This window comes from Telopea speciosissima, chromosome 1 (assembly GCF_018873765.1).
Source record: "Telopea speciosissima isolate NSW1024214 ecotype Mountain lineage chromosome 1, Tspe_v1, whole genome shotgun sequence".
Taxonomy (NCBI): domain Eukaryota; kingdom Viridiplantae; phylum Streptophyta; class Magnoliopsida; order Proteales; family Proteaceae; genus Telopea; species Telopea speciosissima.
Genome location: NC_057916.1, coordinates 23,883,009 through 23,903,301, shown reverse-complemented (window position 1 = coordinate 23,903,301; position 20,293 = coordinate 23,883,009). Strand labels below are relative to the sequence as shown.

Here is a 20,293-nt window from a genome sequence, read left to right as displayed (position 1 = left end):
AAAAGGTACATTCTCGGAATATGCTAGCTTGCTAGGTAGTAGTGACTCAACACTCCGATAGGAACGTGGGAGAGTGTTAACTTGCAATCTTTAGTTATTGATCTGGTCTAATTAGCTATCTAATTATCCTCTAACACGCGATCATTTGATGCGTGTCCCGCATTTCATTTCGTTTACTCTCTCTTTCTCTCTAATTATCCTCTAACACGCGATCATTTGATGCGTGTCCCGCATTTCATTTCGTTTACTCTCTCTCTCTCTCTCTCTCTCTCTCTATCTCTCTAAATCATTGACTCGTGTCATGTGGCAATTACTCATGGGTCAATAGACAGGATTAAAATCCTCTAGAGTATCCGAATTTAGCGGTGCACTGTAGTGAGGCCTTGAGAGCTCAACATATGAGAGAAGCTTCATTCAATGATGCGAGCTCGATGCAAGGTAGTGTTTTTATTTTATTTTCTTTCTTCTCAAGCTCGGCACCGTTAGATGTCACATCTTTCACGTGTTGAATTTTCAAGCCCGCACTGCATTGCACCACCAGATTAGGACACTGTAGAGGATTTTTTTTTCGATCAACCAAAGCTATGTTCCCAAGGATGATTTCGTAAAGCAAACATTGGTGAAATTTGCCACGTGTATTCAGATGTTAGAGGAAGAGTACAGATATACCCTTCTTCTTATTACTTGGATTCTTACTCTTTAGTTTTGTTAAAACTAAAAATGAATTAGAAAAAGATAAATGTGACAATGTGAGGTTTGGTGGCAAAGCAAGTTTTTGTTTGTATGGGTGGGTAGAAGGTATCTCACTATAAAGATTCTCATAACCCCCATACCATGCCAAATATGAGAAGAAGTTTCCTTGACGCTATCGACTTCCTCGATCTTACTAATTTTAAAAAAGGAGGAAGTTTTCTGTTAGGGAGTGTGGTCTACGTTAGCACTCCTATGTTTCTATCTCTCTCCTCCTTAAAATTGGGGGGCAAAAATATCTTTTTATATGAGGAGAAGAAATAGATTCATGGGAATACTGGCGTAGGCCATACTCCCGAAAGAGAAATTTCTCCCTTTTTAAAAACTAATCAAGCTGTTCGATCGAAGCCGAAGCCGTTCTTTAAACCCCCCCCGCCTCTCTACACCTATTCTTCAACCTCCTCCTCAGAAATGGAGAATATTTGGCCAAACCTGCAAATGTTTTTCTACTTTTTCTTCTTCTTCATCTCCTTCCCTCAACTCCTACAATTGCAAGCTTCCTCAGATTACATTCGACCACCTGCAGGGAGCAATTTAACCACACCACACCACGGTTCAGCCTCCGACCCACAACAGGTCCCTCTCTCTCAAAATCCATCTAAAATCTATATATGTAAAACTATGGAGGTGGGTTAATTAATTATGATTTATCTGACCTGAAAAATCTCTGTACAGGTACATATATCTCTATCAGGAAGTGATCATGTGAGAGTTTCATGGATTACAGAAGATAGAAAGGTTCCTTCATTAGTTGAATACGGTAAAAATCCTGGAAAATATGATGCATCAGCTACCGGAGAACATGAATCATATGATTATTTGTTCTACACCTCCGGCGAGATTCATCACGTTAAGATCGGACCTTTGGATCCTAGCACCACTTATCACTATCGTTGTGGTGGAACAGGCCCGGAGTTTAGCTTCAAGACACCACCATCTACTTTCCCCATTGAATTCGCTGTTTCAGGTATAATCACTTCAACCCTGTTGAGTTGACTCACAATAAAAACATTGACGAAGACCGATCCACAAAATCCAAAAGCATAAGAATTGAAAACTTCCTTTACACTACAGAACTGGTTCTTTTTTTTTTTTTTTAAGTTGTATTTTTATTTGGGTTGAGTGAGTTTGACAGTTTGGAAGTTAATTGTTATAAGTTATCTACTTCTTAAGCTTAAGCTCAACTTATATGTTTTTTGTTTTTTAATCTACCTTTCTCAGAGGTACATATATAGAAGATTCCTCCTCCATAGATGAACTCTTCAGTTAAAGGGGAAATTTTTTTGTAAAACCCTACTATTTGATTCTCTCTCCTCTTGTCCCTTTCAAATTGATATTGGGTGTAAAGATAAATTCTTAGCTTGGAGATTAAGCAACACAAACATTGCTAGGGTATCAACAATATGAATGTGTTACTTTTCATGCTTGAATGTTGTTGTTAGGGTTTTTTTTTCTTATTTTGGCCATAGAGGAAGACATGAACAGAAAAATGATGGGTTTGACGATTGGGAGCTTGAGTATTATTGGATTGCTTTAAGGGTGAGTAATTTCAAATTCGTCAATAAAAAGTGGGAGTGTAATGATGATCCAAGAGTCTCATAACATGTCACATCATTAGTGGGGAAGAGATTTCTCTTCATTGGATGAAAGAAAACTTAATCTTTATTTTTTTAGTGGAAGGGCGAGGTTGAAACTTGCTTGATGGAGATGTAGCTAGCTAGAAAGAAAGGTTTCTCTAGTGGGGTTGAAATTAAAGCTCTTACCTTTCCATAAATTGTTAAATGCAGAGATACAATAGAAAATGATAGAGTAACCCTTGGATTGTCTACATTTTAAATTTGATGATCCATCTCAATTGTATGAAGTCATTCGTTAATTGGATTGAGATAAATTCTTGAATTGCAAATGTAATTTATATTTGAGAAAAAAGATTTTGTCTCGGAGCATGTATCTTGTGCTCACAAACAGGATGGAACAAAAGGACCGGACGTGGATCCTGTCCAGCCGTGGCAGGAGCTAGAGCGTCCAGCCCCGCTAAACGACAACAAAAACATGGATCCACTTCGTTAATTGGATTGAGATAAATTCTTGAATTGCAAATGTAATTTATATTTGAGAAAAAAGATTTTGTCTGGGAGCATGTATCTTGTGCTCACAAACAGGATGGAACAAAAGGATCGGACGTGGATCCTGTCCAGCCGTGGCAGGAGCTAGAGCGTCCAGCCCCGCTAAACGACAACAAAAACATGGATCCACTTCGTTAATTGGATTGAGATAAATTCTTGAATTGCAAATGTAATTTATATTTGAGAAAAAGATTTTGTGCAGGGAGCATGTATCTTGTGCTCACAAACAGGATGGAACAAAAGGACCGGACGTGGATCTGTCCACCGTGGCGGAGCTAGAGCGTCCGGCCCGCTAAACGACAACAAAAACATGGATCCACTTCGTTAATTGGATTGAGATAAATTCTTGAATTGCAAATGTAATTTATATTTGAGAAAAAAGATTTTGTCTGGGAGCATGTATCTTGTGCTCACAAACAGGATGGAACAAAAGGACCGGACGTGGATCCTGTCCAGCCGTGGCAGGAGCTAGAGCGTCCAGCCCCGCTAAACGACAACAAAAACATGGATCCACTTGTGAAATGACCACCCCACCCCTGTTTTTCGTTTAGCGGGGCTGGATGCTCCAACTCCCGCCACGGTTGGTCAGAATCCTTTTTCCAAAAGAACCACCCTGCCCCAATAAAAAATGAAAATTCCGTCCTTGTTGATGCTTCCCTGTGTGTTCTTATTACTGGTGTAGAGGCCACGCTCCCAAACAAAAAACTCTTTCCCATTATATTATATATTATTTTTTTTCTTCGAAATAATACAGAAAACCTTGAAGCACAACTGGATTTAAATAAGCTCCAATATTCTTTGACAGTGTAAGATATATGTGTATGTACCCTAACAGGGGACCTTGGGCAAACGGATTGGACGGTATCAACGCTTGCACACGTGGGAGCACAAGACTACGACGTTTTCTTACTGCCTGGAGATCTATCCTACGCGAACGGCGATCAGCCCCTTTGGGACTCCTTCGGCCGGTTGGTCCAACCATATGCGAGCCAGCGACCGTGGATGGTGACGCAAGGAAATCACGAGGTTGAATCCTTCGAAAGCTACGAGCCTCCACCCTTCATATCCTACAATGCCAGGTGGCGCATGCCCTTCATAGAGAGTGGGTCCACCTCTAACCTCTACTACTCTTTCGACGTGGCCGGAGTTCACATCGTGATGTTGGGTTCTTACGCCAACTACGCCGTTGGATCAGAACAATACAAATGGCTTCAAGCTGACTTGGCAAAGGTCGACCGGAAGATAACACCATGGCTCGTCGTTATACTTCACGCCCCATGGTATAATACCAACACTGCCCATCAAGGTGAGGGGGAAAGAATGAGGAAAGCCATGGAAGGTTTACTCTATAAGGCGCGAGTCGACATTGTTTTCGTTGGACATGTTCATGCCTACGAGCGATTTGTAAGTCTTCTTCCTCTCTCTCTCTCTCTCTCTCTCTCTCTCTCTCATTTTGTTTTACGGGTCATCAAGATATTAGTTTATTATTTATGCACAAAAAAAATATATTTTATTTTATTGACTTTCTGACTGACATTCTAATAGGCCAATTGAAAGAAAAAAACGAAAAAAAAACATTGTCTGTTTTGTGGGCAAATTAATGGCAACCAAATCTAATGTAAACATTTCTAATATCTAAATAATTAATTTTTATTTTCGTATAAGTAAGCATAAAATATTATTGAAGAAACTATGCAAAAAATATATTTATTTATTATGGGGCGATGTTCCCTGTTTGAGAGTACATGGAGATGTTCCCTGTTTGAGAGTACATGGAGTGGGATAGGGATGAGATTTCGGTCATAAGGGGGGCGGGCCAGTCATTTTGTCCACCCTCAAATGTTTGGGCGCACCCTATACCCCCAGTGTAGGAAAAGGATCTTATGCAGCCGTGGCGGGAGCTGCACCTGTGCAACACCGCTAAACAACATAAAAAACAGGGGTAAGGTGGTCATTTCATAGATGGGTCCCACCTAGGCCCCACATGTAAAATGACCACCTCCCCCCTGTATTTGAGGTGGTTTTTCGAGCTGCACAGTGCAGCTCCCGCCACAGCTGCACAAGATCCAACTCCCCCTGTGTAGACCTTTATCTCATTATTATTTATAGGAGGGTTCCTAAAAGGAAAGTGGCCCTCACGTACACTAGGAGCATATGCAAAATCATCACCAAAGGTGGACAGGACCTACACTGACTTTTGCAATGCTTTTTCCTTTGAATTATTAATTAAAAGGAAGTTATTTATTCCATAGACCGAACAAATAAGAGGTTGGATCAGGTTTTTGTACAGAACCATTTTGTCGCGCGCCCTCAAGCGCATAGATGAAATTCACTCACTCTCTTGGATTCTATTTGTGTGCCTAAGAGCATATGAGAATGGTTCTATAAGAGAACTTGATTTGAATTCAATAAAAAAGAGGAAAATAATGATTACAATAGGATGATAAGGGAGACTACAGCTCGGATCTGGATCGTCTACTTCCAAGCTGCCCCTACTACCGTGTGCCTTAGACACAACAAGATGGTAAAGACCGTCTTACCCCCACTCGGGCAAGGGGCTCAGGCAGGGGTAGGGGCTGTCTTTTCACTGCCTTGTTGTGTCTAGGACTCACACGACAATAGGGGCAGCTCAGTAATAGAGGACCCCGACACGTGCAACTCAAGTTCTTGTACAGCCTGAGTCACACTGATGGAATTCAAGAGGGTACGTCCCTCTCTTGGATTCCATCTGTGTGGCTCAAACCCGTTCAAAAACCAGAACCAGCCTTTATAGGGGAGGGGTCTTTCGGGAGTTTAGTTCAATGAGATATTTTAATGTTTTTTTATTGGTAGATGAGTCTAGACTCTAAATCGCCATGTCTCATATAGCTACTCTGCAGACTAGAAAAACTTCTACCTTAATTTTCTAGGAGAATAGTTTTTTGATTTTTTGACCCGGTAAAGGAATCTATGGTCAGAAGTACCATACCTGACAATCTGACATACCATGCCAATGGAACATTCCCCCCTATTTGACCAAGGTTGATAATATCATTTTTTTTTTTTTTTTTTTTTTTAATGTTTTCTCTCCATATTTTGTCTCTAAAAACGTGTGGTCCACCAACCAACGAAACAAAATTTTTTTTTATATTATTAAACTTTTAAATTAAATCTTATTCATTCTTGAAAATTTGTTGCAGACGAGGGTGTTCAACAACACGGCCAACCAATGTGGTCCAATGCATGTGACCATAGGGGATGGAGGAAACAAAGAAGGACTTGCTTTAGAGTGAGTATTTTCATTTGAAAATTTGAATTCTTTGAAGTAAAGTAATAATTATGAGAAAGAGAATAAGAATTTGCTGTGAAGATATGCAATGCTTTAACATCAGAGTATCTTCTAATTTTTTTAATTTTTTAAAAATGCTGCTTCTTGAAGCTATAAGGAGCCTCCTTCTCCTCTGTCGGTGTTCCGGGAAGCAAGCTTCGGACATGGCCGGTTCAGGGTATTCAACCAAACTCACGCTCACTGGTCATGGCACCGCAACAATGATACCGAAGCAACAGTTGCAGATGGGGTGTGGCTTGAAAGTCTCACCGTGTCTAGCGTTTGTATGAAGCCTTCTAAATCTATTAAAGATGAACTTTGAAGCTAATGTGAACTTATGGTTATTTATTTAAAAGGCTCTGTACTTGTTAATCGTGGTTCAAATCGTCTTGCATTACAGTTAGAAGCGAGTAATAATATGTTATTTAATTTTGTAAAAAATGAATCATTATTGTAGTAAATATGAAAGAATTTGGATTCCGAATGTGATTTCCACACCCCATGGACGGTATGAGATGGAGTGGAGTAGGGGGAGAGGAACCCAACTCTATTTGAAAATGAAGGGGAAACAATAAAAACTGGAATGTGGCATTGTCTCTTGGTGACATGTGATTTGGATTTTTTTTGGCCAAGGAAAAAAGAGTCCTATGCATCCTAAATTTTACCAATAATGGCAAAAAGATTCCTAGTTGGGTCACTCACCGACACTTAAGGTTATGAGTTATGACATACCTAGTTGTGCGGTTGTGCCATGTGCAAGGATAATGCAACAATTTCAACGCGCTCCCAGAGAGAGAGAGAGTTGTGCGGTTGTGCCATGTGCAAGAATAATGCAACAATTTCAACGCGCGCACACAGAGAGAGAGAGAGAGAGAGAGAGAGAGAGAGAGAGAGAGAGAGAGAGAGGCAGGCGTACATGAGTGCCTTTTGAAGCCCGAATCTAAAGATATATGTATGGGAGGATATGTCGAACAAAAAACATCATAGCCATAGTTCAAAGTCGCGTACATGAGTGCCTTTTGAAGCCCGAATCTAAAGATATATGTATGGGAGGATATGTCGAACAAAAAACATCATAGCCATAGTTCAAAGTCTCTTGTTATCTTTGTTACGCTCCCACCAAATATAGTAAATCACAATATTGTAGGCAAGTCTCCCATTAGCATCACAAACATAGTTCCCATTGAAATGAGACGAGACCCAAGCCCATTTACCATCGAAAGAATTGATTGGTTTAAAAGAGGGCCAACATTTGACTAGAATACCTTCCCAAATCACTTTAGAGAAATACAGGAAAAGAAAATATGGTTTAGATCTTCAAAGTGTCCCAATAGAAACAACAATTAGGAATGGAAAGGGATCACTGCTGAAGAAAGGGTTGGGTAGGAAGAGTATAGGAATGTAGGCTTTAAACCATATCACTTTGACCCAAGGGACCAAAGCCCTCTTCCATTACACCAAATTGGATCCTTGTTCCCTCCAATTCCTTGTTTGGTGCAGTTCCCCAAGTGCCTGTAATAGGGGGGGGGTGCAATGACCACCCAACCCTTGCTCGGGTGGGGTCAACCCCCCCCTCCTTTATTACATGCATTGGGGAATTGGGCTGGGCAGAGAACTGGAGGAGATAATTTTCCCACCAAATTCCAACAAGCTGTGGCAGTGGAGAACCTATAGAGTGGGTGCCCTTCTACATAATAAGGTTATCACTACCTCTGAGCCTTTTGGGAATACTTTGTAGGTCGGCCCAAGCTTCAATAAGGCTAGGGGAAACCGAAGGGTAAAGGAGACCACAAACCATCCCTCAGGATGGAAGAGATCTTGGCCAATCTGTCATACCCAACATTGTATCTTTTTCAAGGAACTAAAAGAACGAATTTTTATCCTCTCAATTACACTACCTGTACTTGATGTCAAGTACATCTAATAGAGGAGGCAGAAATGACTATTCTACCCCCTGCTCGAACACATTGCCCGAAGTGGGGTCCACATGGGCGCCAAGAGTCTAACCAGAACAGGGTGTCCTATCCATCATCAATAAAAGAGATGATGCCATCAACCACCATATGGCTGATCCGTAGAATCTTCTTATTGCAAGACTAGGAAGATCGAGTTTGTAGGGCTAGTTGACCTAAATAGAGTCGTCTTTTGTAAAAATCTACCACATGAGCTTAACAAGGGCAGTAGTATTTAGTCCTTTTAACTCGTGTTTGACGAAGCCCACCATCATCCTCCTTTGGGAGGTAAATAGATTTTCGATTACAATAAAGATAGATAGGAGGATTGTGTGACAGATTGTTTAAGCTCCAACTTACTTACAAGCTAGCATAAGAAAATCCAAAGCTAGAGTCTCTTATGAAGTCTATTAATGATGGCGGTGCTTAGAGGAAGATTAAAGGGGAGGAAGGCGTAAGTAGGTGACAGGAAAATAGGAAACCAAAAGGAAAGCCTGAGATCTCTCTAATCTTAGTCTTGTCATCAATGGATGTGTCGGCAATAAAGATAGTTTGATTTTTAGGGATTAATGACAAACCCCCATATATATGACAAAAAAGAGTTTGAAAAAGCTCCGGCCATCACAATAGACATTAGAGTTGGAAAGAATCCTCGTCAATCAATTTTTGGAGGGACCGAGCTAGCTTGGAAGAATCCGTCCTCCGTCATTCTTCCTATCTTTGAGAAATGCTTAAACCACACCTTTCCCAAGCTCAGGTTTTATTCCCCTTCTGTTTTTTTGTTGCTCGCAAACTCTCGCATATTCGATCACATTCCTGGACTATGCCAGTTTCCGTGTTTGCATCGGGAGTTCAAGTTGAGAAATTCACGTTCTACCCCTAATCTTTCAAGCTCTGGATTGCCTTTGTGTGTGTGTGTGTGTGTGTGTGTGAGAGAGAGAGAGAGAGAGAGGGAGTACATTCTCGGAATATGCTAGTTAGTAGAGGAGGTGAATGTTCACGTGAACGACTCACAGCTATTCAGATGAAACTTTCTACCTGAACATTCCTTGTACACTAGTAAATAGTGATCCACATAAGTCGAGAAATGGAGATATGGACTGACAGAAACATGGTTTTTCGATTTAGTGCACAGTATCAGAACGGGTATTGGATAGCTTGACACTATCGAACAAATATGCCCTTGATTCTCTCTTTTAAAAATAGGTTTTATTTTTGATCATTTTAAATATCTTTTGCCCATACCGTATCACCAATTTTGTATCCATACGATATCAAAATCAATCACTTGCAAAACTGATACATATCGCATACTGATGCATCAAATCTTGGATAGGAAAGTTGTTCTATAATTAATTTATGAGGAAGACCACTACTCCCGTTGATCCATTTGGTAGAGCTGCCGACAATTTACAAGAGATTCTTTACGAATAAGAATACATATTTAAATCTTAAAATTCCTATTATGTCTCAAGATTCTCAACACGCCACCATTCGATTCATCTCTCTCTCTCTCCAATCATTGGTGAGTTTTGTCACGTGTCTATCCGAGAACGAAGGAGAAGTGTGGGCATTCTTCTTATTCTAGCTTGGAGTCTTTAATTAATTAGTTTGCTTTATTTTGCATTTTAGTTAATTTAAAAAAAAAAAGGGGTTAATGAGAGATTTGGGAAAGCGAAATTTTGTAAGGGCATCTCTGTGAGGATAAACATAACCACAACATATATATTATATATAAGACAAAAGAGGCAAAGAGGTTTCCTTGACGGTATCGATTTCTTCTTAGTACTAAGTACGTAGTGTGTTATTCTTTAAATCCCCTCGTTCAATCTATACCTCTCTTCTTCCTCCTCCTCCAGCAGAAAAATATGGAGAATATTTGGCCACGTCTGCAAATGCTCTTCTTCTTCTTCATCTTCTTCCCTCAACCCTTACAATTACAGGCTTCCTTGGATTACATTCGACCTCCCCCTCGGAGAATTTTATCTACACCACACCAAGGATCAGACTCCGACCCACAACAGGTCTCTCTCTCTCTCTCTCTCTCTCTCTCTCTCTCTCTCTCTCTCTTAAACTGTCAATTTTATTTTTTTTTTAAATTGGGAAATTTTCTTTATATAGTCATGAAGTGAAATTTGGTCAAACTGTCGTGATTGATTTAACTTATCATACAGGTTCATATATCGCTAATAGGAAGTGATCATGTTCGAGTTTCATGGATTACAGTCGATAAAAAAGTTCCTTCATTAATTGAATACGGTAAAATACCCGGAAAATACGAGGCATCAGCGACCGGAGAAAATGAATGGTATAGTTACTTCTTTTACAACTCCGGTGAGATCCATCATGTGAACATCGGACCTTTGGAACCCAGCACCAACTATTACTACCGTTGTGGTGGAAGTGGCCAGGAGTTTAGCTTCAAGACACCACCAAACAGCTTCCCCATTGAATTCGCCATTGTAGGTATATATATATATCTCAGCTTTACAAGTTTACATAATAGATTTGGTTTTCCGGCAGCAACTGGTGGCAGCTTTACTTTGTTTAGTTTTCGTGAGCCCCGTGACTCTGTGAGTACATACATAGCACAGTAAATAAATGGCCACAGATAACAAGACTTACTTCTGTTGAGGATGTTTGCGGTCCTCATGACTCTTTTCTTTGGGTTGAGAGAGACTTGATAGTAATCCACTCTTTAAGGTTCGAATTTGGATTGTCTACGGCCTGCCTGTCCATAGCAGCCATAGCAGCGTCCTAATGAGGTGCGGTGCAATGACCGCCTTACCCCTGCCTGAGTGCCTTGCCTTAGCAGGGGTAAGGCGATCATTGCGCAGCACCTCATTAGTGCGTTGCTATGGTTGCTACAGACAGCAGGCCGTAGATGATCCTGATCCGGTTCGCTGAACTTCCCAAAAAGAACGAACCAGTTTCTTACCTGGTCCTTTGAGATAACAAAGGTATAGGCCTTTAACCCAAACCTAATCAATCCTGCTCTAATGAATCATTTTATAAAGAGTTCATAAATAAACTCTTTTAGTTTCACCCAACATTCTAGGGTTTTGTATGTTCCAAAATGCCCTCCCGATACCTTTTTCGGCACTCTCCCGCCTCTCAGTGAATGAGATCCCTCGGTGAATAGGATCGGGTGGGGGAAACTCAGTCTCAAAAACAAAATGATTTTTCTATCTCAATTTGAGGGAAAAATTGTGAACCAAAGGGATCGGGAACCCCTCCTGCCATCTACCCGTATAGCCTCACACAGCAAGGCATGGACCCCACTAGAGTAGGGTCCTAGGGCAATGGGTAGGGTGGTCATTTTGCCCCAACCTGTGTGAGGCCACACGGGTAGGTGGCAGCAGAGGATCCAAATCCAAACCAAAGAAGAAGATATGAACTCATGACTTCTTACTTGAAGAGTTGATCTTTTGCCAACTGAGCTGACTCCTTGGGGGTGATTTCTATTCATTTTAGAGAGACAGCATATAGAAATAGGGTAGCCCTTGGATAATCTCTAAATCTTATGCCGTGTGGATTGTTTTAAATAAGGGTGTCAGTGGGCCTGGTTATTTAAAACCCCAGTCTTAACTCAGCCCACCCAGAAGTAGGTTGGGTAGGGATATCTTAGCCCAGGCCTAACCCTAGCTATCGGGTTCAACCCAACTCAGCCGGCCTTGATTGACCCTGTCAGATCCTAATTTTTGCTATTTCAGTGCAATGCTGGCCGTCATTAACCCTGGTTCTTTAGGGTTTATGATGGTTTGGTTTTTTTGTTTTTTTTAACAAGAAATAAAAAAATAATAAAGAAAAGGAATGAGTCAATGAGAGAAGTGAGTGAACAATCGTGTTTTGTGGATTAAAAAGTAAAGAGTGTGAGTGGTATGGATTGATTAAAAAAATAACGAGTGTTGGTTGTGTGGATTGATTAAAAAATGACAAATATAGAGTGTGTGTGGTGTGTGTTTATATTTAATAATTTATTTATATACATTATACAGAGGATTGGGTTGGGCCAGACTGGGCTCTGCCTGAGATTTTAGCCCAGGATCAGCTTGAGTGGGTTTGGATTTATCAGGCCAAATTGACACCCTTAATTGTTTTTATGTTAATTTAAATAGCCCATCTCACCTGTATGGGTCACCATTAATTGGATTGAGATGAATTCTTGAATTGGACATGTAAATTTGGAGATCTCCTCACTCTTTGGTTTGGCGCTCTCCTGGAATAAGGACAACAATGAAAAAATTATGTGTCATGTTCCTATCATGGAACCCTTGATATATTATTTAGGATCGAGTTTTCCTTCATCCATGCATGGTGAATGGGATTCTATTCACTGTGGGTGTTGAATGGGTGAGAGAGAGTATTGCGAAGGTATTTTGAGAAAATACTAAAACCCTATAAGATGTTTTGCCCTATTAATTTTTCAAAATAAACATTAAAACCCTAGAACAATTGGATTTGAATAAAATCTAAGGTGTGTGTGTGTGTATGTACTATGTCTAATAGGGGACCTAGGACAGACGGAATGGACGGCATCAACGCTAGCACACGTGGGCGAAACGGACTATGACGTGTTCTTATTACCTGGAGATCTATCCTACGCAGACACCCAACAACCCCTGTGGGACACCTTCGGACGCTTGGTCCAACCATATGCGAGCCAACGGCCGTGGATGGTAACCGAAGGAAACCACGAGATAGAGAGCTTTCCCATCTTCGGAAAAACACCCTTTAAAGCATACAATGCCAGGTGGCGCATGCCCTTCGAGGAGAGCGGCTCCACCTCCAACCTCTACTATTCCTTCGACGTCGCCGGAGTTCACATCGTCATGTTGGGTTCTTATACGGAATTCGACACTGGATCTGATCAATACAAGTGGCTCCAAGCTGACTTGGCAAAGGTTGGCCGGAAGACAACACCATGGCTCGTCGTTCTACTTCACGCCCCATGGTATAACACTAATATTGCCCATAATGGAGAAGGAGAGAGCATGAGGAAAGCCATGGAAGTTTTACTCTATAAGGCGCGAGTCGATATTGTTTTCGCCGGACATGTACACGCCTACGAACGATTTGTGAGTCCTCTTCTTCTTCTCTCCCTAACTTGCAAGTATTCTATTTTTGAAAAAAGTTCCCCAAGGGGGGATTCAGATCCTGTACGGCATGCTGCCCATAGCGGTCAAGACACATCGCTGTGCGCAATGTACGCCTGAATCCTGTTCGGGCAAGGCAGACATTGCGTGAGATGATGTGTCTGGCCCGCTATGGGCAGCGCGCTGTAGACGATCACGATCCCCCAAGGTGTCAGTTTGAAAAGGAATCTTCAAATGAGCACCTAAATATTTGTCACACGGATGAGTAAAATTATAAATCAAAACTCTGTTTTTTTTTCAAAATTAATTTTTAAATAAGGGAAGAACGAGGCTGCCCGGTCACTTTGGCCCCTGCACAAGCATGGGGCCAATGAGGGGGCACATAGGAGCATCTAATAAGAGGGGTGAGGCGGTCATTTCACACACTACCCTTGCAAGAAAATACAACTAGTTAGCATTCTTTTTCCCTTTAAATAATTGGAAAAAAAAACCTGAATGGTAGTGTACGTAGCTCTTGTGCTCATACAAAGGGAAAATGACAAACTCAACCCCATGAAAGATAAAAATCTCAACACTGTTGATGTTTTTAGGCATGCTCTTAGTGATCCCGAGCTGGCATAGGGGCTATGCTTCCTTCAGGAAACCTCTCCTTTAAATAATTTATCAAATCTTTACTGTGCCAGGAGGCCTAAAGTACTCCACTCTCAGGTGGTTTGGTATTGTTTTGGCCAACAATGCAACATACAACAACAATTTGAGCACTAAATAAGCTGTAAGAATTTATAAAAATTTGGATCCTCTGTGGTCTGGGGTTGAGCGATGTGCTCAACTCACAAGCTACCACGTGGATTTTGTTGCTATAAAGTACTATGTTCGGAGTTATTGTAATAAAATTTTATTATATTTTTCTTGAAAATTTGTTGCAGACGAGGGTGTACAACAACACGGCCAACCTATGCGGTCCCATGCATGTGACCATTGGAGATGGGGGGAAATAGAGAAGGACTAGCTTTAGAGTGAGTATTTTTTTTCTTTTGAAATTAATTTTGGATTTCTTTGACGTAAAGAAGTAATAATTATAGAAAGAGAATGAGAATTAGAGGTGAAGATAAACATTAAGGAAAGCTTTAACTATCTGTTTTATACTGCTTCTTGAAGCTTTAAGGAGCCTCTTTCTCCTCTGTCGATGTTAAGGGAAGCAAGCTTCGGACATGGTCGTTTCAGGGTATTCAACAAAACTCACGCTCACTGGTCATGGCACCGCAACAATGATTCCACACCCACACTTACTGATGGGGTGTGGCTTCAAAGTCTCAGCGCCGCCTCTAGCGTTTGTATAAATAATCCTTCTACTTCTAACAAAGATGAACTTTGAAGCTCATGTTTAATTATATATACAGATATGATATCACAGACTCACAATCCATATAGAATTTTTCTTTGTAGCTTGGCCGGCCTGAAGTGGTTCAAATCCTCTTGCATTAACAGTTAAAAAGAGAGTATCAATAATAAGTGATTTAATTTTGTAAATATTAATGTATCATCATGGTACGTAGTATATGAAAGTGAAAGTGGAGCAATAAAAATTGAAATCTGGCATTGCCTCGTGGTGACATGTGGCTTAGTAGATGTTTAGCTGCCCCCACCAAGAAGGAAAAAAATTTCGCTGCTACACTAAGTATCTACATGTCTGGCAGCCAAGGAAATGGGATCTTAAGGGGTATCTTAGAAAATACTAAAACCTAGGAGAGTATTTATGAAACCAAAGGGGAAGTGAAATATTCCATTTTCTTGGCTGCTAGCCTTGACTTGTAGCAGGAACATTCCTTCCATTAGTAGCAGAATTTTTTTCCCACCAAGAAGATTTACAAGATTCATATCCCCTTGAGCTCCGTCCCTGTGATTCCTAATCTACTGTGTGTCTGCGTGCCTAGTTGCCTTCTGTTAGGTACCATATCGGAGTATTTTAATTTGAATTATGTAAGCAATTGTAAATGGTTAGTAGCCTATGTATCTATGTACGTGGTTAAGTAGATGTGGCGTAGAGTTAGGAGTTAATAGAAGTTAAATAGAATAAGGGAAGTGGCCGGGATAGAGTCGTGGAGGGGAAGGTGAAACTATTGTGTAACTAATTGTTATCTGGAAAATTATCGCCCCCAGTACTGAGGGCGGTCAAGTGCGCATCATGCGGCTGAGGCACGGCCCATGTGTGCACAGTGGACCCCATCAGGCTTTCTCACCCGCGTCCGGCTTCGTTCGTGAAGCCAAACCCTTATCCTATTTTTTTTCTTCCTCTCCCTCTTTCTCTCGTTATTACATCTCTCTTTTTTATATTATTCTTGCACGTATCAAACCCTCTTGGCCTTCTCCAATGGTTTGGGCTCTCCTTTGTCTTTGTTTAATGCAGCGTAAAATTTTTATTGTGTGGAATATGTGGGGATTAAATCAGGCGGCACAGGAGGCTGTCTTAAAAGATTATATCCGAGCTTCTAAGCTCAATCTCTGTGTGATTGTGGAAACTAAAGTAAAAGAGTTTCTATCATGGCAGCCATTGCTGCCCCTGATAAGATTTGATTTCTATTTCTTCCTTGGTTGGCTAGCATCCTTGGTGTGTAGTCATATTTTTATTTGCTCCATTTCCTGTCCGCTCCAGTTCCTCAGGTTCCTCTAATAGAGGGGGTAGACCCCACTCGAGCAGCGTGTTCAGGCAGGGGCAGGGTGGTCATTTCCGTCTCCCTCTATTAGAGGAACTTGGGGCAATGGACCTGCCTAAGAAATGGAGCAGATAAAGGTCTGTGTGTAGGCGGTGATCAATGTTAATTCAATCCTTTATCATCACAAGAAAGTGGGTGAAGATTTGAGTTATGAGCATGTAATGGGGGAATTTTTAGGAGTCCAATTCCTACGCACCTATGTGTAGGAGGGGTATTATTGGAAACAAAGAAAAACAAGTGGTTACCCTCTCACATTTATGTTTACCTACACGTACGTGGAGATGATCCATTCTCAATTTTTAGATTGTCTAAATGCTGCAAATTTGGAAGTCCTAACTTTGACACAATCAACTTTTTCAGGGCATTTTGGTCATTTTTCGTTGCAATCTCTCAGCCATTTTGAGATGGTTCAAAACTATAATTGGGAGTTACACAAGACTTCCCAAGCCAAAAAATAAACTCCTCACATTATCCAAAGGCATTTGAACATCATCGACGTGCACACCTCGCTCCAAGGTGATAAAATGAGGTGTTTACAATAGTATCCTTTTCATGTTGATCTGAGATCCAATCCAAAATCTCAACTAATAAAACAATTAATATGATCTTGGCTCAAGTCAAGGATAGGCTTGCATTGGGATGAATAATGGGTGAAACCTAAACCTATCAGGTGTGCACATTCGCTTTCCTAAGAGTTAGATAGATATCTTTGTGTGTGAGAGAGAGAGGGTGGTTTAGGTAAGCCACTAACGAAGCCTTCTTTAGCATTCAGACAACGATGTTTAGACTTAAACACACGAGAATGAAGAAAATATGATAAGAGAGAAAGAGGTATGAATGATAGTCAAAGCTAGGCCGGCCCGGCCATTTGCAAGTTGCAACCCCCCACCCCCATTACAGGCTACAGCCAACCTCTAGTCTTTTGCCCTCAAAAAACCAAAAACGCCGAATTCCTCTTGTGTTTCACGCATCATCAAGAATCTCAATTCTCAATATACCTAGCTAGCAAACAAGTCTTAATTTTCCGTGTCACATTTCGAATGCTCAAATTCAAAAATTTTGAATTATTCATATGTGAAAAAGGTAATACGTAGTAGTCATGCATGCATTAGAAAACTTTGACTCAATTAGTAATATTATCTCTCTAATTGCCACTATATATATATATATATATAAAAGAAGGCTAAGGTCAGGTCATTGATGGACCTTCCACTTATCATTTCCCACATTATTCAATTAATAGTCACCAAACCTCTACAGAAAGATAATTTGCTCAAATCTCGATCATCAGAAAAAAAAAAGAAAAAAAAAAAGAAGATAATTCCTCACATGATCCACTTAGTCAAATCCGGTTATTTCTACCACGTGGGGGAATTTCATTTGACACAAATCAACAGTCGGACTAGTAGTTGGGCTCTTTGGATTAGGGTGATTAATGAAGTTACTTGTGAAGCTGATCGATGTCTCCGTGTATTGGGATTCGATTCGAGTTTGATGCATTGGTTAATGAATCTTACTATTGCGATTTATTTAGGTCTCCATTGATAACGGGTCAAATTTCAATATCAAATTCAATCATATAGGCACTCGGTCTATTGAGAGATCAAATTAACATTTCTCTTCCAGTTATAGGCATAAAAAACCCTTCTTGTGCAAGATGAGAATAACTACATCAGATAGTTGATACTGAAGCATCGCGTCCATATTTAGAGTCCTTTAGGAACCTCTGCTTTGTTTACATTATTCAATGCTTTTTGTCTTGTTTCTTCTCTTTCCAAAGCCCACTAGTTAGTGGTCCTTGGTTCAAGTACTAGATGAGATTGGACGTTCTCGCCGAAGCCTAGCTGGATGGCCACTAACCGTGGGGGTTTTCGAAAGTCAGTTTGCAGGTTGCAGGTCAAGTCCATAGAAACAAGAAAGAACATGGGAGAAAACCCTGTTTAGATGGATTTTTTTTATGAGCTATTATATAGATGGATTGATTGCGCTTATGGCTCTCTAGAATGGAGTTTGGGCAGTGCTCTCACTTATGGGAAATGAGGGGGTCACTAACTACTTTGAGAGTTCACTGCCGAAAAAACCTATTCCCAAATGATGATGTAATTAAAAACCTTCCATTGGAGAGGGGGGGGGGGGTCCCGGCTTGTTTTGTTACCTAGTTAACTCAAATTGGGCTGAAATTTTACTTACGGGTAAAGATTAGCACTAGGGTCAATTTGTCCACAAAATTTGGAATTCAACGGATGCGCCATGGGGTAAATATTTGATGTGATGCAATTTTATATATTAGCATCTAATTTTGTGGTCCATAACATCCCTAAGTTAAATCTTATGACTTTTGGCCATTGGAAAACTCCCTTAGTGGCGTGATCTCTGCACTCCAAACACAGGAGTGCTTAAAATTACTACCAATCACCATGAAATTAAAAATCTCATTCATGTTATTGCTATTGTGTATACTCTCATTGGAAGATCCCTCCTACATTGGTAAGATGGGCCGATGGGCAACCATCCCCCAACATAGGAAAAAGATTTCCCATCTGTTTGTTTAATTAATGTATGTCGATCTTCTTATAAGTTTTTATTTATTCTCTAGAGTCTCCTCCGGATCATTCTTATTGTCATTGGTGTGATTTGAGAGATTCCTCTATTGACAGCATGCGAAACTCTTTCCTATATATGATATGGAGAAATGGTTTCTATGGGGGGGGGGGGAAATGCAGGTGGGCCCAAACACAGAGGGGGTGAATGACCACCCCAACCCCAATGAAAGGTAAAAATACCTGCCTTGTTCATGCTTCATTGCAATCTCCCATTGGCCCTCGCACGCACACAAGGGCCACACGCCCAATAGAGAATTCTTCCCCATATGATTTATACTACTTTACAAGTTTTGCAAAAAAAAATTCGAATATTGGAGTGAGTTTCATTTCACCAATTGTGAAGAGAGACTCTCCTCACCAAACCTCTTTTTAGCCGTCAATGGGACTCTCGGAAAAAACGAAGGGACATTTCAATTCGGATATTTATCTAACAGGATGGCAGAGTAACTATAACCCTGCATCTGTGGGTGAAGAATACAAAAACACTATTCATGTCGATTTTGTAATTTCCAAGGTTATAAACACAAATGAAATTCAACATATCTTCACATCTTCACTGGATGCATAGATATCTATCACATTATCTAATTAGAGGTGAGATCCACCCATTTGATGTGAAAAATATATGGACCACTTTCAATTTCTCTTTTAATGTGAAAAATATATGGACCACTTTGAATTTTTCTCACCCACAAACCCTAATCCATGAACTCCTTTTAACACCTATATACCAAAATGGCCCACACCTCCGACTGGGTGTTCCGCATAACTCACTGTCACACGATGTAATGGGACTCCTCCTTTTCTATTCTTACAACCTGATAAGAGAGATCATTTTCACTCACAAAATTTAAAACGAAAGAGACTTGTTTCTTTCCATACCTACATGTGTTCACAGCCTGGCAGCCTTTGTTGTCCACTCGTCCATCTGTAACACTTGCATGAGTTCCAACGGTAACTTCACTTGTTTTAACATTCCATACAGATCTATACATCTATACGTATTAATAATAATTTGTTCTTGCATTACAATCATGGACCCTCTAATGACCCTGAGAACTCCACCTTCAAATGAGCATCTAAAACCTCTAGAATCCAGTATTCCCAGTTAATTTAGATTTTTCTTTACATCCAGCACAAGTCTAATCTTATTCAAAGGTCACACAATCTCATCAAACATGTGGATCTGTATGGTCTCAATCCCGACAATCTTACTTTCAATATTATTTGTCATTAATGTTGATAGTACCATGATCATATTCCCGATCCAAACATATATGAAACCAATAATAATTATGTGGACCACTACAGAACATAAAATCCAACAAACCAGTAATCCGAATTTTAAAACCATGGTTATATAATATGGAGATTTTAAATTTTGAAGATTTGGATCAATATATATCTCACCAAAACAGGTCGATCAGAATCAGATATTTACACGCAAGGGACTGCTTGCTATTCTTCTTCAACGTTTAATGAAGAACCAATGGCTTTTATTTGTTTCCAAAATGAGACAGTTAATTAAACCGGCACTCGGTTAACTAGGCCAAGTTGACTGTTGGATTGAATGAATCCCCACAATTAACTTTGACAAGTTGATCATAGTGTTAAGTGTTCACTCTTTTGACTGTTTGGTTCTAAGAAAAATTTTGATATGGAATACTATATACGTAAATGAATGAGAAAGGTAGGAAAGTTTTAGTTTACAAGAAGAATCCTCCGTCATTCCATTTGTGAGAAAC

General features: G+C 40.3%; 1 protein-coding gene and 1 pseudogene across 1 annotated transcript; both read left to right on the top strand.

Annotated features, from left to right (window-relative positions):
- Positions 1-1,161: 1,161 nt before the first annotated feature.
- Positions 1,162-6,514, top strand: LOC122648541 (purple acid phosphatase 22-like). Its single transcript, XM_043841755.1, has 5 exons — positions 1,162-1,326; positions 1,426-1,717; positions 3,712-4,280; positions 6,056-6,144; positions 6,295-6,514. The coding sequence occupies exons 1-5, from the start codon at positions 1,162-1,164 to the stop codon at positions 6,503-6,505; spliced, it is 1,326 nt and encodes a 441-aa protein (XP_043697690.1). The 3' UTR covers positions 6,506-6,514.
- A 3,460-nt stretch (positions 6,515-9,974) lies between these two features.
- LOC122648543 lies at positions 9,975-14,609 on the top strand (annotated as a pseudogene).
- Positions 14,610-20,293: the final 5,684 nt, after the last annotated feature.